This window comes from Rattus norvegicus, chromosome 7 (genome assembly GCF_021556685.1).
Source record: "Rattus norvegicus strain SHRSP/BbbUtx chromosome 7, alternate assembly SHRSP_T2T, whole genome shotgun sequence".
NCBI classification, from domain to species: domain Eukaryota; kingdom Metazoa; phylum Chordata; class Mammalia; order Rodentia; family Muridae; genus Rattus; species Rattus norvegicus.
Genome location: NC_141540.1, coordinates 56,634,376 through 56,660,488, shown reverse-complemented (window position 1 = coordinate 56,660,488; position 26,113 = coordinate 56,634,376). Strand labels below are relative to the sequence as shown.

The following is a 26,113-nucleotide window of genomic DNA, read 5'->3' as shown; positions in this document are numbered from 1 at the left end:
CACCCAGTACAAAGCTCAAGTCCAAGTGGATCAGGACCTCCACATCAAACCAGATAATACTCAAACTAATAGAAGAAAAAGTGGGGAAGAGCCTCGAACACATGGGCACTGGGAAATTTTCCTAAACAGAACACTAATGACTTATGCTCTAAGATCAAGAATCCACAAATGGGATCTCATAAAACTGTAAAGCTTCTGTAAGGCAAAGGACACACTCCCAAGCTCTAGAGCACTCTAGCCTGGTTCCTTTAGCCAAATGCCAGATTTCCAGCTTATCCCTACCTCAAGTTTTTATTGTGGCAGAAATTATTTTACCAAACCATAAAATAAACTTCAGGTTTGTCACTTGCATTTCTGATCCTGTAGTTTCAAGTACTACCTTTACATTAAGCAACTTGAGCTTTGTATCAAGTTTAAAGTCAATAACTCACTTCTTGGTAATAACTTTTTTGTGCCCAATTCTCCTTTGATATGAAAACATGTCATCAACTTAACTTCTTCCTAAAACTACTGTGAGATGTCAAATGAAAGCAAAAATCTGTTTAAAAAAAAAAATCTTCAAATGAATAGTTTCTACTCCATTCTCTAAAATCATGTGATAGACCTTCATTAGTCCAACCAGCAGTACGGTTTGTTGCCACTGCTAGATATGTACGTTTACTTAAGAGACTTAATAAATTATCTAAGGTTTTTCAAATTGAGTTTTCAATTACCTAGGAAATATACAATGCAATTTTTAAAAAGTGATTGGCACATCTGTATTGCCCAAACTCCCTATAAATCAGGCTTCTTCTAAATTGTATTATTCTGTATATCTAAATCAACATTTGTTTTAATTTAAAGCTAAAAACTAAGCCTAAAACTCACATAAGACTAAACAATAATGGTTATATCCTAAAACCAAGACCTGAAATCAAGTATGTGGTTATTAGATTTCATACTCCTGCGTATCAAGGTAAGTTTTCAAAAGCACCTGTTTTATAAGATGTAATAGTACAAAACTACAAACACGGATAGAAAATTTTTATGTTACCTCAAGACTTATCATATACACCAACCACTGACACTAAACAGAACAAAGCGCAAAGCTCATGTCTCCTTTCTTATGTGATTTTTGTGAATGAGATCAAAATGAGGTAAGTAACATTTTTCCTTTGCCACCTCACTGTATCAGAACAACAGACATCTTCCTTTATGTTGGTACTAAGATTGCTTTGATGAGTTAAATTTAATGAATTTTAATAGATCAGAATTTTAAGCACAGGATTGGCAGCTCTCCCTTCAACGTTATGTATAGTTGTAAAAACTTCAAATATCACCAGTGTATTTTATAAAATTAGATCCAATTTTATTAAGGATTTCAGATTACATATTTCAGACTTCTAGAGGAGAATAGAACCACTTGGGGACTGACAGATGTCACAAGAAAGACTGACCCCTGAAGCTCCACACAGCACTTTCCCATTAGACAAGAGCCAGCTACCTCTGCACTTTGGCAACAGCTACCTCCTACAGAAGGAAGGGAAGACTGCGCTAGTCTGTAAGGTTACTGAAAAGGAGATCTGTAAGTTATAAACTTTAATGTTCAAGAAAATAGGCTGTGTTTAGATGAACTATGATTACAGAAAATAGCACAAACCATCTAAGAAAAAGCAACCAAATCTTTTTCAAAATGAAGAAAATATAGTTGGTTAAGGATTTCCAGTAGTTAAAAATTTCAGGAAGATATTGGCTATAGAATGTATTCACATTCTAAGAGCTTAATATTAAAATCTCACAAAAAGAACTATCACCTCCAAAAAAAGTTTCTTCAATGTAAATTTTATTAACAGCAGGAACTTCCTCCAAGTCCAATTCAATTAAACCCTGTCAGAGACCATTTCTTTCCCACAGTGAACAGTAAATAGCCTGAGGTATTTTAAATGTGGCTCTCATGCTCTGAAACTAATGCCACCTCCCTGCCTCATTACCACCTTAGGATTTGCTACAATGTGGTTGCTTGAAATATCTGAAGTGGGGTATAAAAAGTTAACTCCAAAAACAAACAAACAAACAAACAAACAAACAAACAAAAAAAACCCCAAACCCTTCAATCTCTTGAAAGCATACACGACTTTCACTCATTCCCACTAAAACAGGAGCCACATGCCCAGATACAGAAGGGTTTTAAACTTCATTCTCCAGTTTAATCATCAGTTTGGTGTGAATATGTCGCTGAGCATCACACTCGTGGTACAGAGGCCAATTTTTTGAGCATTTTGTAAGACTGAGAGCATTTGTGAGATTTATCCCAATATGCTGTAACAGAGCTGAGGTAGTTGAACCAACAGTACTACCCATCCATCCTTAGTCATACACAGTAAACAGCAGGGCTCATCATGACACTCCTCACCCTTAGCACTGAGGCCAGAGTAAACAGTCAGCTCTAACAAGCGCAATTTCTGTTCAAACAACTAAGCACTTCACATTCTTAAAGCGTGTATATTACCTCCTCAACACTGTTCAATAGACAACTAGGCACCCTGAACTCCAACTCACCCTCTGCAATAGCCTCAATCAGTACAAACTGAGACAGCATCCCGTGAGAGCTAAGACTGTGTCATATTTTTATTTTAAGCTATAAAAACAAAATTAGGCAAACAAAACAACAGAAAAACTCAAAATAGGTTCAAATGATGTATATTCATCTTTTCCAGGAAAGCAGAAGGTAGGCCCTACCACAAAGAAAAGATGTCATTAATGGAGGTTAACTTTCAACGTACATTAAATACTATCAATTAACGTCTGAAGAGAACCTAGGGTTTGTTCACCTTGCCATAAGCATGAGTTGACTTTTGTTATGTCATTGAAAACATAAAAATGCCTTAAAAATCTCAGCTATTAAGTATGATCTTACTGGAAATTCTTAACCACAATTTTCCTTCCTGGAATGATGTCGTGCCTGTGCATCCCTCTAAACATAACGGAAAGCACAGCTAATGCAGGCGGGCTTCAACCTGTTCTACCAGCTGAAACAGCTTTGGTTCTCTAGGAAAGAAACAGCTACTCCAAATATGTTCAACAGTTGGTTTTCATAATTGTATCCAATAGCTACATGATGAAAATCTCCCAGGAGAACCAGACTGCAGCGACCTGAGCATGCAGTAAAGGGTGGATGCGGTAACGTGGCTGACAGAGCTAGAGTTGGGATGCTGGTTAGAACAAATTGGTCTGCAAAATATCAATTTCCTTTCCCTTAGAAACTTACTGATTCTATCAAGAAAATACAAAACCATAAGGCTGTAAGTAAATGAGTCATGTTTAGGCTATTACAGGGAGGCCGTCCTCAAGGCCAGTCACTGCTCACTGCTGCTTGCACTCGGCTGGGTTTTGATCCTTCTGTTAAAGGAAAACAACATGTCAATCTACCTTCTACTGATTTTAATGCATTTTTCAAACAATAATTATCAAAATATCTTGTCTTGTAAAGACAGTGAAGACAGAAAATATAGGAGAGCAACAAATTAATGTTCAAAGTCACTGAAGTATACATTAATAAAGCATTATTTCCTGAGAGAATCTATAACCTTAAAATAACCACTGTATTGGACATTGTCAATTTTTGTTTGTTTATATCTAGCTGTAACACTAATTCATATCAAAATGTCTTCTTAACTTCACTTCTACTTAAAGTCTCTTTCCATTATTTTACAGCATATGGTAGATGAACAAAATAAAGGAAATTCTAGGTTTCAAATGAGTCCCGAAATCTATTATTATATACTTTGAAAGAGAAAATGCTTTACTAACACTAAAATTCCAAGAATTAAACTGGCACCTTTAGGAATCAAATCATTTTAACAGTAGTTGGAAAATCCAAAGTTCAAAATATTCCTCCATCCAGATTTCCTTTAGCTGACTAATTATAACTTTTCTTTGCATGGAAAACAATCTATGCAATATGTATAATTCTTTAAAAAGGCCAAATCCCAAATAATGAGCAATTAAGCGAGTACCATCTCATCTATTCTTTAGCGCAGGGAAGAACAGCCAGCTTTGCTCACCTTTGGATCATAGTCTGGATCGTTTTCCTCATCTCCTTCTTCTTCCCCTTCCTATATTAAAGTTCAAAATGCATCCATGAAGTAGGTACATACTAGAAAAAACTGGCTCATAATGTATGGAAATTTTATACAAGTTATAGCTATGGGTCAACAGATTTTCATGATTACAGAGTTTGTTGATAATACAATTTAATTTGAAAGCTTCTAATATGAAAAATTTCCCAACACAACTTGAGACATCCAGACAGCTTTTATTGAAAAGATTTACTGCAGCCAACGTTGAAAAAGTTTACTGCAGCTTTTGACTTCTTCAAAGAGCTGATAACCCTGCAGCAGAACAAAATTATTTGAAATAAAAAAAAAAAATGTTGCTGAGTTTTGCAATTTATTTATTGAAACCTTATACATACATTGTTTGGCTGTAGAATTCTAAAATCAGTTTCCAAAATTTATCCCAAATCACAGAATGATTATAAGCAAAGGAATACATTAATCACTCAATTTGCTCCTCAGTGTCATACAGTGAATTATTTGCTCATTTGGTAAACATTACCTCATCAGCTTCTTCACCTTCTTCATCATACTGAAAAAAGACAAGTGAGTGTGAGTGACTAACGACTCAGCAAGCACAGATCAGTAACACTCATAATTTGGAACACTAAAATTGATCAAAAAGAAACAGCAAGCATAACGCTGCCCTTGCTGTGAGTGGCGAGCTCTGCTCCAGGCCTCCCTAGGGCCTCTTCATCACCTAACAGTGTTGCCATGAACAGTCAAGAGTTCTACTTGTTTCATGACATCAAAATAAAATAAATAAAGGGAACCACATTTCACCAATTTAGAATATTATTTCTAACAGAAAAACAAAATCAAATTGTAAACGAATGCAAATACCCTAAAGAGACTTCACAATTGAGAAAAGCTATCCAGAGATTAGACTCATTATGAACCCTTCTATAGCCTACTTTATGAAAAGTGAATCTAACTTCTTACCAATCCTGACTATGTATGATAACCCCAATAGATGACCCCACAGCAGGATTTAAATGTACTCACGTCATCGTCATCGTCCTCAATAGCTTCTCCAGTGAAGTATAACACTGATCTTGGGATTATACGCTCACGTAAAAAGTGACCAATTTCAAAGTCTGCAGCCAGTATTGCCTCAGCATCGTCATCCTATTAAAGAGAGTTGTCCGGTTAGTCGGCCTGTGAGATAAAGTTCCAACTCTGCCTGCCTGTCACTTACCAAGTAAGCCATCTATATGTGTTGGATTTGCATGTTATTGATACTCAGAAATAAGTTAGCAAGCCAGCATATACACCAAGAAAAATTGTAATAAGACATTAGGACTGTTTATTATATGGAACTTTGGGTTTAAAGAGCAAAACATAAAAAGAAACTTTGGTACACTAGTGCATTCCTTTGGAAATAACAAAACTATGGCTGACAAGATGGCTTAGCAGGCTCACTGTCTGCTCTTGCAGAAGAGCCAGGATTCAGTTCCCAGCACCCACAAGAACACTGTATATATATTAACTTTCTTCAAGAAGATTCAGTCTATGCCCTTCTGACTCCTGTGGGCATCAGTCACACAAACGGGACCCATACACACATGCGGGCAAACACTAACACACACACATAAAGCACTGAGTCTTTAGCAGGCATAGCCGGACATGCCTTTAATCCCAGTGGCTGGGGAAGGAAAGGCAGGTGGATCTCAGTTCAAGACCAGCCAATGTCAGTGTCTTTTAGAAACTCAACTTACCAGATCTCCATTCTCAGGAACTGCAAAATTAAAAGAAATCCAAATCAGAAAAAAAAAAAAAAAAAAAAAAGAAAGAAATTAAGCACAAAGTACAACACAACACACATCAGTGCCCGACCTAAACTGAAATACTACTCACTACTTACCTTCAGGAGGAGCAAAAAAGTTAAAGAAAGAATCATTGGAAACTGTTTTAGTCACAGTACGAACTGTCCCACGGCCCTTGTGTTTCTGCTTCTTCTTAATGGTTTTCAAAGTAACATTCTTTCCTTTTTTCCAATCTATCTGGCACCTTAGGAAACACAACATGTTTTTATGATATTCTAGCACATGTGATTACTAGATTTTTACAAGTGCTTACATGTCAAATTAAAATTTGAGATTTTCTAAACAAAATTTTAAAATTGATTTAAAATAGCATTAACATGACCTATAAAGAAAGTGAATAGTGTATTCCTTCCCATAAATATATATGATAGTCAGACCCAGAGGAAAACAGAAGAGACTAAAATGTCAGGCTGCAAACAAACCCAACAGGACAACACAGGGCATACTGAAAACTCTACCTACAGTTAAACACAAAACACGCTGGTACAATTAACTCACCCTGTACAACCCATAATTTCTGGTCCATCAAAAGAAAAGGGATCAGAATCATCTGGTTCTGACCTCATCCTGTAAGTCTTTGTTAACACTTCATTTGTGAAATATTCGTTGGGTTCAAAGTGAAATTCTAAGATAAAACTCTAAAAGAAAACAAATGTTAGTTAGGTTCTTAAACGGTAAATTTCAGTGCATTAGTAAACACTCTGACCTGTTGTTTTTGTTAAGCATACACCAAAGCCTAATGCTCTACCTCACTCTGAAATACAACTCTAACAGGGATCTAGAGAAACCCTTAGTTCTGTTACAGGCAAAGTTAAATAAAGGCACAAGATGAACAATATGGTTTCTACTTAAATTATCATTTATTTAGGTCAGGTAAAACTAAATAAAGGACCAAGTGTCCCTTCTTTCCACCCTCAACTCCAACCTTGAAAAGACTTGACTTTAAGACAGTGATCCTTCATTAATAGCATTGCCTGTAGTTGACATAGAAGGGGTTATTAGCTGATCTCTATCCCCTCAAGCATCATTTGCGTGGAGTCATTCCTGGGCAGACACCTTTAATAATTTCCCTGTTCTAAAAATAATCTACTTTAATCTAAGATCACTATCTTTACTTCTAAAAGGCTTAAATCCCACAGGAGTAGATGGAAGTGTAAAGTCACAAGCACCAAACCCAAACATGCACATACTTAAGAGTACCCAGTACCAGCTTTAATACCACACTTCAGCAAAACTCTTGAATGCCATGTTTAAAACGTTTCTTTAACAACATACTACAAAACTAAGCATTTAAAACTTCTTTTACCATAGGCTGGCCAGCGTCCGAAAACTTCACTTTAATATCTTTCAAGTGCTTCAGAATAGGTTCGTCATGTTCCTTCAAATTAAAATAACAATTAGCATCTAATCTGGCATTTTAGGGTAAATGTTCTATTAATTACCACACAAAAACTAGAGACTAGATATAGGCAATGTCTGTTACACAAGTAACTATGAACCCTACTTCTTCACCACAAGGTTTATACTGACGCTGCCTGAGGCCACCTCATTACTGTGCTTCTTCAGCACACTGTCTGACCAGTCTGAAAAATAAAATCTATAAAAGGCTGTGTTTATTTTAAAATACTTCCTGATTATCTGCTGTGGTTTCAAGCTGCGTGTCCCTTCTCTACTTTGGCAGAGCAGAAATGCACTGCCACTCGTCACTGAGATCAGTTCTTCGCCGCTGGTAACCCTAACAGTCACAAACTAGGGCTCAAGGACTACACAGATGGCAGTGGCTCAGGAACCAGACGGGAAGTTCCAAAGAAGGCGATGTCTGTGTTGGTTTTCCAGGGACATTATAAGTGAGTTAAGTAGCTTTATAGTTTAAGATGCAAATTGCCCCTGGATTAACAAGTTTCAAATTGAAAAGATTTTTTAGTGCAATATAAATTAAACACCCTACCTGGATACTAAGCACAGAAAAACAAGAAGGTATTGTAAACAATGAGAAAGCACCAACTAATAATGATGGTCAAAGATACCACTTCATTAATGACTTTAAAATATTCTGATTAACCAAAACTGAATTTTCTTCATATAAAACCGTAAGTAAGCCATGAGAAAACCAGATATTTAAATATCAAAAAACTTCTCTTAAAATCTTATCATAAAACTATAGGTAGTTTTATGAATTAAATTACCTGAACCATATCACTGAGCAAATCAACATTCTTAAAAACTGTCAACCAAAACTCAGGAATTCCTTTAGGGTCTTCTTTTTCTTCATCCTTTTTCTCATCTTCAATCTTGGCCTTTTCTTTCAGCTCCTCCTTGAAAAGACAGCACACAATGGAATGACTATAATGGGTCTTTGGATAAACTCTCAACCTTCAATCAACAGTATTCTAGTTTAATTGTGTAACTTCTGTTGTCACTCATTGGACAACTTCTATTTCATACATAGCAATCAATGCTCTCATAGCCACCACCCACATCAAGAACTTTAGGAACATATGAAAAAGAATAAAGTCACTAACAAGATTTTTAACCACAGCAAACAGAAACGTATCCAATGTTCAGTCTCTGAGATCCTTATTCAAAATAACCCTGATTATACCCTGCAGAAGTGGTGATACTAAAGGAGGCAGCCTGGCCACACGGCATAGTACAGCCTTCCCTCACAGCTGTCATTACTCAGTGCAGGCTGGTCACTGGGGAACCTCATGGTCTGTCTCTCTGTCTCTCTCTCTCACGAGCCATCAAAAGGGCAAAAGAAACTATGAGAAACTTGGAATGCAAAAGTAGGCGCTGCCGGCTGAACAACAGCTCATCTGCTGCCCCAGCACTTCCAGAGTTGTTATCTAATACCATACACAATACGTACATAAATGCTACTTCTAAACACTGATTATGGTCCTATCTAGATTACAGAAAACTGTAAGGTACTAACCGAAACTTCATCTTCCTCATCTGGTTTCCATTCACATTCTTCTTCTGTAGGTTCATAAATTGCATTAATGATCTCAAATCGCTAAAATAAAAAAAAAAGAGTTTATGTAAAAACAATAGCACCTAAAATTTTAAACTACTCGTTTCTGATTTACTTAGTAAATACTACAACTTTTAATAATTACTATGTTTCACATGTACCTCTAATACCCATTCCACTGAGATATCTAAACCAGTTCCTGCAAGTTTGTTTCTCTGAGTTAGCTTAGAAAGTAGTATAAATCATTACCTTATCAAACAGAGGCTGATAGAGAACAGCATACTTTCTCTCAAGGTCATGAACTTCCTCATAGAATTTGGCTTCTATCTGTGCACATTTAACTTGAAGATTCTTGAGAGCATTCACCCGTCTTTTGACTACCTTAGGCAAGCTGAAAAATTATATAAAATAATAGAAAAACACAAGTCAAACTTTCCATACATTAAAACTAAAACATAAAACTGGATTCATTTGAGTTGAAACAAGGAATTTAAAGTAACTAAAATTCAAAATAGACATACAGATCCTTTCATTATAAAAGCAGGTAGAGGGTTGGGGATTTAGCTCAGTGGTAGAGCGCTTGCCTAGCGAGCACAAGACCCTGGGTTTGGTCCCCAGCTCCGAAAAAAAGAAAAAAATAAAATAAAAAAATAAAAGCAGGTAGAATGAATCAATAGGAGAAAAAAATACCCAAATAACTAGATAAAAACAAGGAATAACCTTAATCCGGGTTGAATTTTCTTTCTAAATTTTTGTAAAATAATTTTCTTACCTAACCACTGAAGTAGTTAAAACTAAGGAACTCAACTGTTATCAGTTTTTTTCCTACTTCTTACACAGGCCTGACAACTTATGTTGGATTCCCCAGAATCTATAGGCAGAACAGAGCGCCAAGAAGCTACATAGTAAGGTGAGCCTGAGGACAGAACAAACTGGCTTCATGTCTCAAAACACACACAGGAACTTAAGAAACTTGGGCTGCTAAGTTGGCTCAATGGTTATGAGCACTTACTGCTTTTGCAGAAGACCCCAGTTCAATTCCTAGTACCCACATAGACTTTGCAAACCACTTGTAAGTCCAGACTCACGGACTCCAAAGCCCTCTTACGTGTACATTATGTTCATGGAGGCACAACACTTTAATACAAAAATAAATAAATAAACCTTTTTTTAAAAAAATGAAACATAAAAAAGTAACTTAGTGCTTTAACTTATTTTTTTAAATTCATTTATTATATGTGCGTATACTGTAGCTGTCTTCAGACACACCAGAAGAGGGCATCAGATCTCTTTACAGATGGTCGTGAGCCACCATGTGGTTGCTGGGAATTGAACTCAGGATCTCTGGAAGAGCAGTCGGGGCTCTTAACCGCTGAGCCATCTCTCCAGCCCGCTTTAACTTATAATACCAAATAAAAACCACATTCAAATTGCAAAAGTTGAATATGAACCTTAATGTTAGAATAAAAGAATCTAGAAAATACAAAGGCATAAACCCATGTTTTTAACATATCCTTCATACAAACTTCCAGACCAAGGCAGGAATTATTACACGGAAATACAGACGGCTTACACAGCACGGTCACACTAGAATTATTACCACCAGGATAAGGCCTCTCTCTGCACGTACATTTAAGTTTTTATTATTATTGCCCAGGTGGGGGAGCTGTGCATAGGTCAAATGACCACACTGAGATGTGAGAAGGTTCACTTCTGTTCGGGTTCCAGGCATTAAATTCTAGGTATCACAAATGCATCTGCTACCCACCAGTATTTACAAAAGCTACAAAAACAAGACAGGGTTGAAGCTCTGGCTCAGTGCCTTAGTGCTTGCTGCTCTTGCATTTATTTTTCCAGCACCCATGGGGCTTGCTCACTACCACCTATAATTTCTAGGACCCACTTTTCTTTCTTAGCACCCCACCCCGTACATATATGCACCTACATAAAAATAAGAATTCAAATGCCATGAAGGACAGATTAAACTGAGAGACAAAGCTAAGTACACAATCAGCCAGAAATAAGGGAGAGAGCAGCAGGAAATGCAAAGGAAATCCAAGGTAAATTAAGAGCCTGGTCACTGAGCACACCTTTAACCAGCACTTGGGAGGAGAGGCAGGCAGATCTGAGTTGGAGGCCAGCCTGATCTACAGAGTTTAATTACAGGATGGCAAGGACTACAGAGAAGCCCCTTCTGAGGGGAGAGGAATGAAGGTGCTAAGATACATTAGTAAGATCAAGACAATTGCCCATTTTAAACCTAACCTACATATATGTTTAGAACTTAGCAAACCAAAATTAACACAAGACTTAAGACAAACCAAATTAGATTTTAAAATAAAATAAAAAGAATGATTTTATTCCCAGGACTTGAGAGGCAAAGGCAGACAACATTTCTGAGAATTCTAAGTCAGCTTTGTCTATTTAGCAAGTTCCAGGCCGGCCAGGACTAGAAATTATTCCAATGATTTTAGCAATACTACTAGAAAAATACAGCAATTCTCTGTATAGCAGGAATACAATATAAAATACTATTCACAACAGGAATATCACATGCAAAAAAACCACAAAGCTGAGACAGCATGTGCTGTAAATACAAGTATACAGACCAGATGATGGTAAGATATACTAACTCTGCCAACCCATGAACTTGAATGTAACCAATATCAAACCTTACGAATTAAAAAAACTTGAGAACCCTGTCAAACACGTAGCATAAAGGTTAAGGGAGTTTAGATCGTTATGTATACATAGGACAGTATGAAAGGAAACATCTTGTCTGCCAGATCTACTGAAAGGTCAAATGTGACAAGAACAAAAGAGTCACACCTTGATCACCTTGAACACTGCCTAGCGTTGAGAGTGGAAGCAACTTGCCCTCAGACATTACCATGAAGCCACGGTATCTAAGTATGTAATAGAAAAGAGGAATAGTTCAGTTAATGGAGTTTTGTAAGAACTTATTAAAAAGGAATGAATGTTTACCTGTACCAAGTACAAAGTTGAACTCTGAAGAAATGAAAGACCTAAATTTAAAAGAAAACACAAAAGAACTAGCCAACAAGAAGAATATAGGAGCTAAGACTTCGTAAGCAATTTGAATCCACAAACATAAAATGAAAAACAGGCCAGCCACTTTGCTAATATAAAATTTAAAAATTTCTGTTTTCTGAAAGACTCCATAGATAATATTTTACAATGCTAAAGATGAAAATGATTATGCAAAGACTTCCATAAAATATTCTAACAAAATGAAAGTAACGTCAGTAAGAATGGGCAGAGGATACAAAATGGATGACAAGGCTCACACTTTCTGAAAAGCAGCTGCCAGAAAATACAAGTAAAACAAGATCATAGCTTCTAGACTAGTTCACAAGAAACAACCTACGAAAGCTGGATGCCAACGTCTGGCAGACACGGGAATAAAGCCACTCTCACACTAAACACTCAGCACGTCTAGGAATCTTGCTACAAGACTGGTACAGGTAAAGAATGCTGGCCTCTGAGTAACAATTCTATGAGAGAAACAGCTCAAAGAAACCATTATAGTTCCTTACAAGGATATACAAAGTGATGTTCGTCCATCCACTACAATCTGTGTCAAGACAGTCCTAGCAAAGGGGAAGGAGGTGACATAACAGGAGACACAGAGCCAGGGAACACTTCCAGTAAGCAGGGAAAGAGTACACGTGGACCTTAAAAACAGAAAGCTGAGGAACTTTAAGCTTTAAACTACAAGAAGTAATCCGTATTTAAAAAAAGAAATCTGTATTTCTAATTCTGTACCATTTCTAACAAACTTATCATAGAAACGGCTAAGATCATATACTTCCTACAGACCTGAACCAAGCAAGACCCAAGATGTTTCCACCGTCACTTCCCCAAATCTTATACTAGATACTAATAGACATTAGCTTCCCAGGATCACACAGATAAACTTAGATGGCTTTTTAGCAAAAGATAAATGAGGAAGGTAGAAAAAAAAAAAAGATCTTGTACCTTTCAATGTATCCTGTTGGTGTGTCTACCAGACCATCAAGTCTTTCCTGAAGAGCTGCAAGAATCTGAGGATTTTGCATCATCTGAACAGTTAGCTGACGTGCTTTTAAAAAGAAAGGGGGCATTGAAAGAGGGATTTATGACATTGTTTCTTTCCCACTGACAGTCCAATCACAAATTCTTCCTAACAGGCCCATAAAATGCTGGTCTGCTCTGATGAGAAATGTAGAGATGTCCAGTTTTCTAAGATCTCTAATACACAGGATCTCTCTAGGCCTGTCTCACAAGCTCAATGGACACAATCTCTTCTGGTTCTAATATCTTAAATTTCATCCATCTTTCACCTTGGAGCCCAGAACTTCATCCAGGTGTCTGAGACATGACAGTAATCTGAAGGCAGTCAACACCAGAAATCTCTAAGTGTACCAACAATTTTAGGCCACAGAAAAAGGGGTTATATGGATGTTGTTGATAATGTTGCTTATGTACATGTGTAATTTTGAGATTATAACATACAAATTTTATATAATTTCTCCCTTTCCTGTATATTAACTTAGTAGCAAAAATAGTCAAAGGTTACTGTAACTAAGGCCAAAAGTGACCAGTGACTTTTTACAATTATACTTAATTTAAATATAAGCTGAATTTATAAAATTTATCAGTTATTCTTGGAGACCAATCAGCTTTTAGTGATAGTTTAGTAACTACATGATATACAATTATAACAATAGGCATTTAGCAACATCAATTAGAAACTCTTATTTTCACAATTAAAATCCATCTGGCTAGAAATGAAAGTGAGTCACTTGGTTACCTTGGTACTCCTGGACCACATCTCCTCCATCAGTACTACTCCTTGTACAAATTATTGCTGTGTACACGATCAAGCGCCCTTTTGGTGTTTAAGAGGATGCACTTTGAAGGACATATACAATGCTTTCTAACAATTAAATAGTAAACACAGCTTAGAAGCATTGCCAAGTAAAGCCTACTTCCAGACCTTCCGGTATGTCTCACTTAAAGAGTAAAGTCAGTTACTGACACGGCTAGATGCTCTTAACTCCAGCAGTAGTGGGAAAACGCTGAGTGACTGACTGCACATACTCCCATCGTCCTTGCTTACTGCTTCCTCTGTATACAGTTACTGACCTAAGGAAAGGACCAGGAGGTGGAGGACAAAGGGCAGAGTCCAGGAAAGGGGGATGTTCTCATTATTCTCCACTAGAACACAAATGCCAGCACGTCACTGGCTCCTGAAGTAATTTAAAAGAATACCTTTGATTTTTGTTTCTTCACCCGTTTCTTCTTCTTCTACTTCTTCAACATCTTCCAAATCTTGATCAAGTTCAGACTGTTCTTTGCTACAATGTCATAGCATCACACCATAGTTTAAATGTATGAATTACAAAACAAGATTAGAGAAACTGGCTAAATAAATATGCTTCTTTCAGGACCGAAATTCAGTCTTCTATTAACTCAAGTGTTTAACACCACTACTTAAAACCATCTAGCCAACAACAGTGTATATTCTTCAACCTGTAAAGCTGTAACCTTCTTTACGTATCCAAAGACTACATTCTTGCATCCTTGTAATAAAGAACCTTCATTTCAATAAATAGGGCAGCGAAATACCTTGCCTCTTTTTTATCTAGGACTAGAGTTTTGACAGTGGTATTTTATTTGCTGCTGGTTTTGTACATCTGTTTCATGTATCCATCCTACATGGCAGGAGATAGGCTTCAACGTCTTCTGACACTCCTACCTCGTGCTGGGTTACAGGTCTACACTACCTGGCCTGATTTTATTTTCAACAGTGAGTTTATTGAGTTCTTTTATCCTGTTTGTTTTTGATAGGATGTGTTGTTACCATGCAGCCCTGGCTGTGGCAGTGAGATCATATACAACACAAATAATTTAAAACTTTAGGAATCCTTGCAAAATGGTAGATAGCTTCCATTCTGCATAAGACAACTATAGCTTTAGCAGCCACATTAGACCATGAGATATCCCAGAAAATGTTAAGTAACTAAATCTAAGAATAATGATGTTAGATCTAAAACAGAGGATCCTGGCTGGTGGTCAGGAAGCAGAGGCAAGTGGATCTCTGTGAGTTAGAGGCCAGCCTAGTCTATCTATAGTGCAGGACAACCAGGGCTACAGAGAGAAACCATGTCTAAAAACACCAAGCAAACAAACAAAAACCAAGATATCCTGTTAAACACTGAGGGTTATGACTACTTACAGGACTGTACTATCTTTGGACATTTTTTCAAAAACTTCATAGTAACGATGGAGAAGAAATGTTAAGATCTTTGACCTAACATCTTGCTTAAAGTTTAACCAGGATGGTTCCATTAGGTGAAAGGTAATATCTTTCTCATCATCTTGGAGAATCACCTACTTTGTCTATATGAGATTCCATCTAGCACTGGAAGGGGTGAGATTAAGGACAATTTTCCTTTGGGTTTTGTTTGTTTGCTTGCTTGACAAGGTTTTGCCATGTTTAACAGGGCACCCTACAAAGCCAACTATTCTCCAGCTTCAATTTTCAGAGTGCTTACTGGGACTATAGATAGACACATGCCCTATTTACCATCTAGATTTAATATGTTAAATTGCTTTTGTGTGTAAACTTACTAGGCTAATAGAAATCTATGGTCCTAGAAACTCGGTTTCTTTGACTCCTTATGATCTTCTGTGCATGCACACAGAGACGGAGGTTGCATGCATCAGTTGCTCCTTTAGTATCTTCAAATATTTTCTGAACTCTATCTTAAGTCTTTAAAAAATTTCACAACCTATTATCATATGGTCAAATCTAGCCTACTTCTGTTTCTATAAATACTACAAATTTAGCATTAGAACATAAGACATAAGAAACAGCTGAGATAACTACTTGAGTAGTTTTTAATACTCAAAATACCTAGAACACTCACTTCTAAGCCTTTCTCATTCCCTGGCTCTTTGAAGAGTCACTTCTCTCAAGCCTAACTGCCATATAAAATTAAATAGCAGGGGAGAGCAATCAAGCTGTTAGAATCAATTTGAAGTTTTTCTGTTTACAAAATGATGGCTATTAAGCTAAGATGACGAGATAGTATCTAACTTAATACTTCTAAAATCAAGGAGCTAGAGAGATGGCTCAGATCTTCCAGAGGTTCAGAGTTCAAGTCACAGCAACCACATGGTAGCTCACAATTATTTATAATGGGGTTGATGCCCTCTTCTGGTGCGTAGGTGTACATGCCAATAGAGCACTCATACATAAAATAATTCTACAATCAATTTAAAACAAAACAAAAACAGAAAGAGTCTTTAAGTGTTACTTAAGATAAAGAATTAGGACTAAGTGTCAAGGCAAGGAGAACAGCAAAATTGTGAAGCCAGAAAACATAAGCAGCAATCAACTTTATTCAAAGAACTGAAATCTGAGTTGGAAACGTGAATGTTTGGCATGATGGACAGTATAAAATAACGGTAGTGACAGCACGTCTAAGTAGGGCCAAAGGATGAAAGTGGGCAAACTGGGGATGACTGAGCTAAAATACTAAGTAATTTAGTCCCTAAGTCCTTTCAGAAACATGGCAGTTTCTACTCTGGAAATGGAGCTCACAACTTGGCCTGAGGAAGGAGACATTGAGTACCTACTATGACTAGTTTTACACATATATATGTATGCTGAAGGCCTCCCTAGCTGCCTTATTCTAAGCTGATTCCTACAACACTAGAAGGCAGTTGTACATCCAACACTGCTCATCCAGGAAAACCACTGACATTAGGGAGTTCTTACAGAAAACAAACACTCCTGAGCCGTCGGCAGAGTCCCACAATAATGAGACCCTCTACCAAGCCTTATTTTCTCATCAACTACTGCTAATGTCTCTCAATGCTCTCTCTCATCCAGATCCCTCAACAGCAGTCTTAACAAGCAGATGATCCTATCTCATTAGGAAAGTCTATTACAAACTAAGTCTAAAACAAAAGGAGAAAAGAAAACTTAAGAGTAAATAAGACTAAATAGGAAAGAAACACTCAAAGACAGGACAAGCAATGAAATCAGAAAGAGAAACGAAAAGCAAGAGAGACTAAAGCTATAGATTTGAGAACACAGACAGAAAAGTTTCTATATATCTGTCCAGAAAGAAGAGCACGGAGACAAGGATGAGGACCAGCTAGGAGACAAAGGAGCACAAGGCACCTAACAAGAGCTACAGAAGAAGACACAAGCCAATGGACAAGTACAACTGAAAGTCGCCCAACTCGGCCGAATCAAAGGGCCCACCACTGTAAGGTTATTTATCAAGTGATAAGTTAGACAAAACTAGACATTTTAAAAACTAAAGCCAAATTAGTGAAATTTATCAAAACAATGCATAAGTGATCAGAACTGTGGCTTTGAATTTCAGTATCACACTAGAGGCAAAGTAGGAACAGTGCCTTCAAAATTCTGAATAAAAATGTTCATTCAGAATTCTACTTCGTAACTATCAAGCATAAACAATCTTTCAGTCATGCCATGTCAATGTTCTATAATTTCCTGTCCTCTTCCAAAGAGAGCAAGCATGTATGAAGACAGGTAAGAACTGGTATACATACTTCCTATTTGCTGGCCTTACGGTAAATTCCTGTCTCCCAATACATGCCCTTGGTATCTAAAAAGCTACTGCCGACCTTAATTAATGTGCTGTATTTTAATTTTAAGACTGTCAAATTAAATGTGACAAATCTTGGGCAGCCTTTCCACTCTCCCAGACCATAATTCTGTATGACATCCATCCACACTTGAAACACACACTGTGAAAACTTGCTTACACCTATGTTCCAAGCTATCAAGAACCCTTGTAGAAAATCAAGTTCAAGCCACTAAAAGCCAACACTGCTTCAAGTCAGTGTTTCCTATTCAGTTCTTCAAAACCTACTCAGCTGGAGACAGCTCAGGGGCAGAGATTTTACTTAGTATGTGTTCCCTCGGTTCTATTGCCAGTAGTGCCCCACCCGCCTCCCCAAGCCAGCATCAACATTCTAAAGAAAAGTGAAGTGAACCAAAATACACCCGAGAGGGGTCCACTCTTCATGTGCATAGTTGCTGTTTCAATTCTACATGTTTACACACAGTGTTAATAAGAGAATGGTTTGAGATTATATACACGATAAAAACTTTCCCAAGTACGTGCATAGTTGCTGTTTCAATTCTACATGTTTACACACAGTGTTAATAAGAGTATGGTTTGAGATTATATATATACATGATAAAAACTTTCCCAAGTACTTATGATCTATTACCACAGTCAGTACTCTCTAAGAACAAATACTGTCAAACAGTATGTTTTCCTTTTGGTATTCTCGGAGATAGGGTCTCACTATGTAGCTCTGGATGTCCTGGAACTTACCAGATAGACCAGGCTAGCTTCCAAACTCCCAGAAACTCTGCCTTTCAAGTACTGACTATTTGGGGCGGGGCGGGGCGGGGGGCCACGGCTGTGCCCTAGGCATGAAACAGCTTTGGCCACCAAGCCAGGCATCAAGCTAGGATGAACAAAGGCCTGTGTCTGCTCTGCCCCTGACTGATGTAAGAACAACTCCATTAACAAGGGGTCTCTTTGCCCATTGCCAGGGGGTGGTGTACTCTATTTGAATGATTATATAATGTATTTTAAGAGTATTCCACCTAACTTCCAATAGTATAATAGGTACCAAAGGACATAAGCACCATCCATTTCTATAATCTACAATCTGCCCTATTAACTACATCACAACAAATTATCTGAAAAAGGACCAAAGTCCCCACTTACTTGTCAATGTCTGCCATCTTTTAAGAACTCCAAATATCTAAGAAAAAAAAGAGAGAACAGTGTTAAAAACAAGCATGACTTCTGCTTAAAGAAAAACACTCGAAGTGAAACCATAGGAATCAATAAAACACTAAATCTAGTCATTTTATATTCCCTTTAAAAATCACAAGTGTTAAGAATTATGGAACAGAGTCTATTATACAAAAGAAAACAAGTTTCAGAAGCTAGCTTTTATAATTCAAAGAAACCACATTTAACAGATTTATAGATCAGTGACCTTTATTCAAATACTTTTAATGATAGTAAAAAGTCAACTTTTACCTAGCCCCTTAGAATGTTTTTTTTAAAAGACAAGTTTTCTTCATGTAACCCTGTCTAGTTTGAAACTTACTACATGGACCAGGCTGGTCTCAACCCAAAGAGAGACCCTGTTTTCCAAGACTGGAACTAGAGGTGTGCACGACCACACCCAGACAACCCACTTTGTTTCTTAACACTGTTTTAAAATGGTGTTTATTTATTGTGTGTGTTCCATTTGAGGAGTTCAGAGGCCAATTTACAAAAGCTGGTGTTCACTCTCCATACGGATCCTGGGATAATCTGAGGTCATCAGGCTTGGTAGCAGACTTTACCTAGTAAGCCATCTTGCCAGCCCAAACCATTAATTTAACTTAAATTCATTTCAAAAAGCAAAACTTTCTATGACTTTTAGAGTCTTTAACAGCTCCAGCATTGTGTAACTATTAGTTCTTTCAGCTACTTTATGAAAACTGGCCCCCGTACTTAAGAACAGCTAATGCATTCGGAGATGGAACCCAGCCTGAGCTAAGAGAAAACTGTCTAAAAACCTAGTTCTTACAGCAACCCTCTTAGGTTCCTCTTAGCATCTGGAAGCGTCTGAAGACTACTGAATCAGGGTTAGGATGAAGAGAACTACAACAGAAACCCAACACTATAGCAACCTCAACAGGCGGCTCCTTCTCAGTCACGTGATCATAAAGGTGGTTCAGACCAGCAGGGCGGCCTTGCTCTCTGTACTTCAGCCTTCCATTGTGGCGTATTATCAAACCTTTGGGACATGGCTTCTTTGCACTGCTGAAGACTCAGCCCAGCCACCAAAACAGCTATGCTGTATCACCAAAAAACAGTGAGAACATGGGAATGCCTTAGGACTGAAGCCTAAAAGCAGCACTTATGATTTCTGCTATCACTGTATTGACAAGAACTAAGAAACATGCAGCTCATTGTATAGTGTACAACGTGAGTACAGGCAAACCAGTACAATGTGTGTGCAGGAAAACCATAAGAGGGCTTCTGGAGTTACAGCTATCCATGGGTACTAGGAGTCTGAGCTCTGCCCCTCATCACTGAGCAAGTAATACTGTATGCAGACAGGATTGCCATCAATCCTAACACTAGGGAAGGAGCTGAGACCAACAGATCCTGGGGGCCAGTAGCCATTCATCTTAAAGGAAATCAGTAAGCCTCGGTTCCCAGGGAGACATCCTACAGACACATATAAAAACAGTATTCTTGTGAAAAACTTTCATTCAGATGACTTTTGAAAACCCAAAGTACAGAATAAATTTTATTTTAAAACTGTGAATTGTGAAAGCACAGAAGCCCTAGCAAAACAGTTAAGAAATCCTTAAGGCCAAAGCTGATGTCTTTGGAAGCTACTTTTGCTCAAAGGTCAACTGCCATTATCAGACTTAAAAAACAAAAACCCAAAACCTCACTTATCTGGGGAGGAGTTGACACAGCACAAGCATGGAAGTCACAGCCACTGGCTAAACCTGAAGCATTTCAATAGCTCCCTGTGCAATGAGACAGCACCTCACACAGCACTGACTTGAACTGGCCTAGAACTCAGTTCAGAGCCAAGGATGGCTTTGAATGTTTTGTAGTTCCTCTTTAAATGAGACTATGTGGGTGCCACCCAGCCTAGAATGGAAACTCAGTTTTAACAGCCCTGAGCTATCAAAATCCTGGGCACTCAGGTTAGCAGCTCAACTTCCCTACTATGTGTAATGCCTTGGGTTTAATTCCCAGCCCCATAAAACCTTTACAGCAACCCTACCAAATTAAACAGAAATCCCAAATGCTACATCCCAGAAAAAAAAATACACTATCTCTCCTGGACTAATAGCCCTAATTCATCTACTATTCGGTCCCCTAAATTTTTAAACTCTAGCTTAGTGGGCTCTGATAATGTATTCAAAGGCACTTGCAGATCAAAAAGTGAAAGATACCTTCTTCCTTAGTCTCTAATTCATAAAAGCAGAAAACTGGTCCTATACTACAAAAGTTTAAATATTTAATTCAAAGACTTTCCCCCACAGCATTCAAAAGGTCTGAGTTTGATCTCAGGGAGGAAGAGTAAAGGGAGTTGAAGGAAGAAAACATCCTCTACAACAAGACAACCATCTATTATAAGATACCAAATATAGGGAATAACGAAATAGAACGTCCGGAATAAAAATAATGACATCAAGCTAAATAGGTTGGCTTAAGGATAAACTGGACTCGCTGAGAAGTGGACCATGTTCAGAGGAAGCTGGGAAGCCACACTGCAGCAAGCCAGGCCTGAGTGAGGAAGTCCTGGAGAGGGCTAGAGTAACAAAGTCTGAGACTGGACACAACACAGGCTAAGAAGTATAAAGGACAGAACATTAAGAAATGTCTAGAAGTGATGAAAGACACCAATCCACAGTTCAAAGGAATCCAGTAAACCCTACTCTCCTAATGAAGATAAACAACTGAGACAACAGGAAATGGCAAAGCATTGACAGGCAGTGGTACCCATGCTTGCTAGATGCTGACCCTTGAGTGTATTAACCAATGGTTTATTCCATCTGCAACCAAAAGCCTTTAAAAAACAAAGAAAATTAAATGAAGGGGAAGCAGCTAACTGGAAGCAGAAAATATCTCCAAGCAATGTCATTAGAAATGCTCTCTTACAAATAGCTTTAACTAGAAGTGACTGCAGGTACAGTCTAAAAAACACTTGGGACAGAGTTGGGCATACATCTAAATGTTTTTACATGGCAACACTATGTTGTTCAGGATGTACTCAAGCTGCTGAGCTTAAGTGACCGTCTGGCCCTTACCCTAGTGTGTCACCTAGTGATAGGTGTGTGTCACCCTATCCAGTAAATAAGAATCCCACCATCATTACAACAGTAAAATAATATACAACCCTAACCAAACCGTACTACCATGGGGGGAAAACTCAAGACCAGTATGTGACAGAAAAACTTCAGTGTGGAACCCAAGAGTGCACAAACCACCTCAATGGGAAAGGATGCTAGTTTCTAATTTTCCTTAAATCAATTCATCTGAATTAAGTAAAATCTTCAACAGAAAGTAGAAAAAACACCACAAAACAACTGATGACACAAAACACTCTAATCCAGTTTGTGGTCTTCTAATAGCCAGATGTCCAAGCATCCAGTATCAAAACTACTTACCACCTTCTGATGCATCATCACTTTCTGGGAAATTTCCCTGAGATATTAGCAGACAAATTTTTCCTCTTTAGAAAAATAGTGACTGCATGGTGAAGCAGGCAGTCATTTCATGATGAGAAAGAAACCAGAAACTCAATGACTTGGACCTTTCTTTCTCCCAGACCTCATTCCATCCCAAGACTTTCAGATGTTGACTGTTCTTTTGGAACAGTCTCCTTAATTCGGGGCTCAGCACCAAACATGGCTCCAATTCAAGCCTAAACAGCACTGTTTTAAACACTCACTATCCATTCTAGTGATAGCAAATCAAGTCACAACTGGCCAGGTATTAAACTCCCAAGCAAAATGACTACCTGAGACCACCACCTTCCATGTAAAAAAGAACCCAACAGCAAATGTACACATAGAAAGGACTAGCTACCTTCACTCACTAGTAACGATTTGTCCATATGCAAGTATGTGTCACAGGTAGCTCAGACATGCACTAAGGCTCTTAAGCAGCCACTACTGAATTACAATGCAGGCAAACTCCATATTGAAACAAAACCACCTAACTACACTGTAGCTTCTCCGCACAGCAAATCCCAGGACAGTGCTTTTAAATTTCACACCGATGTCCAGCACTTCAAGTCAGACACCATCTTTTAAAACTCAATATAAGGGGTTAGAGAGATTGCTTAATGTTCAAGAACCCTTGTTTTCCCTGCACAACCTGAAGCCGACTCACTTGGCAGCTCACAACTGTCGGAAACTCCAATCTGAGAGGATAACACCTCTTCTAAGTTTTACAAGTACCAAGCATGCACATGGTACAGACACGTAGGTAACACCCTCATACACAAAATGAAGCTTTAAAATTTAAAATCAACCTGTATATCTTCACTGCAAAAACCCAGTAACCCTAAATAAGCTTTTTACCACGCCAGACCTGTTTTCTACTTAAAATGTTAATACTACTACCTAAGCTCTATACAGTGAGACAACTTCAAACCTTTTTTTTTTTCTTTTCTTTTTTTTCCGGAGCTGGGGACCGAACCCAGGGCCTCGCGCTTCCTAGGCAAGCGCTCTACCACTGAGCTAAATCCCCAACCCCTGAGACAACTTCAAAAAGAAAGGAAAGTTAATGCTATCTGACAGCATTGAATAAATGATCCATGTGGAATTTAAATAATGCCATGCCTTTAATCTCAGCACTTCAGAGCCAGGAGAATCTCTGAATTCAAGGGCAGTCTTGTCTGTACACAGTTTCAGGACAGTAGAGCTACATTAGAAAACCTGTCATAAAGCCTCAGTAATCTGTTCCCCTGTAGTATCATCCTTAAAAAAATTGTTTTGTAACTTTGTTTTGCTTACATTTGTGTCTGTATACCATGTGGGTGTTGGATGCCCTAGGACCAGAGTTTCAATTGTGAGCTGCCATGTGGGTGCTGGGAATTGAACCCAAGTCCTCTGGAAGAACCGTCAGTGAGTGCTCTTAAGCCAGCTCTCCAGCCCCTGCAATATTAATAAGCTACAGCTCCTTTTCCACTTTAAAAACAAATAACAATGTGAAACTTTGGAATATAAAAAAGTCCAAATTGTACAGGTTTACCAATGAGGTTACCAATCTTGCTAACCCAAGATGTAGTGGTTCCTTCCTGTCAACCCAGTAACATGGTCCAGTGGTCTCAAAGGATGTGTAAGGCAGCCACTCCCATGACCTTACCTCTAGCACGTACAAAAACTTGCTACTTGAATTAAACTAGGTTGAATTGAATTTAACCAATTCAACAGTTTTTCTGTAAAGCAAACCATAATTACCTTACCCTTTTCCAACTTTCCTCCCAATCCTCACAGGTTAACACTTCATACCCAGACAAATCACTTATCTGCTCATGGTATGAGATACAGATCAGAAAAGGCTTAGTTTTAGAATGATCACACGTATTCCTATAAAATAAGATTCTTTAATCCTTTGAGAACTTTAACTGAACAAAATAAGCAATGTATTTTGACATCATCAAATTCTTTTTTAGTCCCTTTCCAGTATTTATTGGTTTAGGTCACCTGAAGCCAACACAAGCAAGGAAATAAGGAGATAAACTATAGAATTTTAGACACATTGGCTTTGCCAAGAGTGTTATTTTTAATCTGATGAAAGGACAAGTGAGGTGCCACAATCAGTATTAAAGTATTGTCAATTATAGGGCCAAAGATAAAAACAAAAAAAGAACAGATTTTTTGCAACAGATAAGTCTAACAAAACTTTTCTTGCTGATGTCACGGGTCTTTAACTTCTATTTAATAATCTAAACGCTGACTTGAAAAGAACATGTATTAAGTCAAGATTTTATGACAGATGTCTAAGTCCTTACTAATGCTAAATTAAATCCCTCCAATCCAGACTTAGAATTAAAGTAGTCGTACAGTTTAGATCTGGGATGTATGCTTCAACAGAAAACAAGTTTGAGAAATAAGAATTCCCCAAGACCACTAACACCCCCCCACGCTTACTTGTAGTTTTAAAATAAATTAAATTTTAGGTACTCCCCTAACTCAAAGTATTCTTTGGATATTAAGTTTGAAAAGATGTTTTGATGGCATCTACTTTCAAAATTAGCAAACTTTATGTTGGCTCTCCTGAAATTAGAAGTGTTGGGAGTCAGGAGACAGCCTGGGTGCCTGAGGCATCCTTTGAATCTGAGAAGTCCTGCCCTCCAGACAGGACCCGTCTCCACCCTCTCTTCAAAGCCACTCCAGAGAGCTTTATAGAAATGTGGCGCACTGAGCTTGGTCTCGCGGCCCTTCCACTCCATTCCTAGTTTGAATCCTGAGGGCTTCCTGAAAGGAAGAACTACGCTGTTGGTCTAATAAACCACCCCCCCCCCAACAAGCCAGCCCTTCTCATTTTCGTCTCAGAACCATCTGGAGGTTTAAGGAGACTAGGATCAAATCTTTCCACAAATATACCCCGGCCGCGGGACCCATCGAAGTTCTAACTGTACCTGTGAGACACAAAACAATTCTTTTGTTAAAAAAAAAAAATAGCTAAGCTGAACGCTTTGCACGTGTTAACCCCTTAGAACCCTGGCGGTGGAGGCTGCTCGTCCCTCCATCCTCCCATCCGCTAGCACATTTTCCTCCAGGAAGACCGAGGGAGCCAGTGAGACCGTCTGGGGGGCTGGTACTCCTGGCGACCCCTCCTCCAACTCCAAGGGAGGTCGGGTGGGCCCCCGCAGGGGTCTCCGGCCGCCTGTGGCGTGGTCCCCACGTGCCCGAGCTCCTCCGCGCGGAGGCCGCGGCCTGCGCAGCCCCTCCCTGCGGGCGGAACTCGCGGCCACCGTTCCTTCCATGTCCCCCATCCCCGCGGCCTGCCTCGCCGGGATCCCCTCGTGGTGGGGTACACCGAGGCCGAGGAGGCCGGGGCGCCCCGCGGCGTGGCCTCCTCCTCCGCTCTCCCGCGGCCTCGCCGTCCCGCGCGCCCCGCAGCCGCCGGCGCTCCTCCGGGTCCCTCAGGCCGCACTGCCCCTCGGGAGCGCTTACCCACGGCCTCAGCCCAACACCTCGCAGGCCCCGCTCCCCGGCCATCCCAGTCCCAGCCGTTACCGTTCCAGGAGGCTCGGACGCGAAGCCGAGCGGCCGGAGCTGCGCAGGCAGTGACTCAGGGCGGCGGCGGCGGCGGCGGCGGCGGCGGCGGCGGCGGGAGGAGCGGGAGGCGGCGCCGCGAGCAGATGGCGCTAAAAAAGACCCGAGAGCCCGCCGCTCGCGCTCATATACAATTAGCGTCAGCACGTAGGGCTGCTCCGCCGCCCTCCCCCTGGCCTCGGCGTTGCTTAGCAACGGGAGCGGGAGGCGGGCCTGGGCCTTGTTGCCTGGTAACAGAGCCGTCTTTCTTCCCCGGCTCCTTAGGCTTCCCGCCAGAGGCGGTCTTCTGCTCCCCACCTCTTCTTCCCTCCCAGCTAGGGTGGAATCCCAATCT

The 26,113-nt window shown here is 39.2% G+C and overlaps 1 protein-coding gene and 1 non-coding gene across 7 annotated transcripts; both read right to left on the bottom strand.

The window, feature by feature from the left end:
* Positions 1 to 1,326: 1,326 nt before the first annotated feature.
* On the bottom strand, positions 1,327 to 25,880 carry Nap1l1 (nucleosome assembly protein 1-like 1). 6 transcript variants are annotated; one of them, XM_087559334.1, is made up of 16 exons: positions 25,741 to 25,880; positions 18,686 to 18,722; positions 14,169 to 14,254; positions 12,894 to 12,996; positions 9,144 to 9,285; positions 8,856 to 8,936; positions 8,107 to 8,235; positions 7,227 to 7,298; positions 6,419 to 6,558; positions 5,959 to 6,104; positions 5,813 to 5,832; positions 5,100 to 5,222; positions 4,597 to 4,626; positions 4,044 to 4,094; positions 3,313 to 3,378; positions 1,327 to 2,714 (listed from the first exon to the last, which is right to left on the bottom strand). In XM_087559334.1, exons 2-15 carry the CDS (start codon positions 18,700 to 18,702, stop codon positions 3,343 to 3,345), a joined length of 1,176 nt encoding a protein of 391 aa, XP_087415460.1. In that variant the 5' UTR covers positions 18,703 to 18,722; positions 25,741 to 25,880; the 3' UTR covers positions 1,327 to 2,714; positions 3,313 to 3,342.
* Positions 18,370 to 18,512, bottom strand: LOC120093965 (small nucleolar RNA SNORA48). Its single transcript, XR_015626240.1, has one exon. It is a non-coding gene; the product is annotated as a small nucleolar RNA SNORA48 (small nucleolar RNA).
* Positions 25,881 to 26,113: the final 233 nt, after the last annotated feature.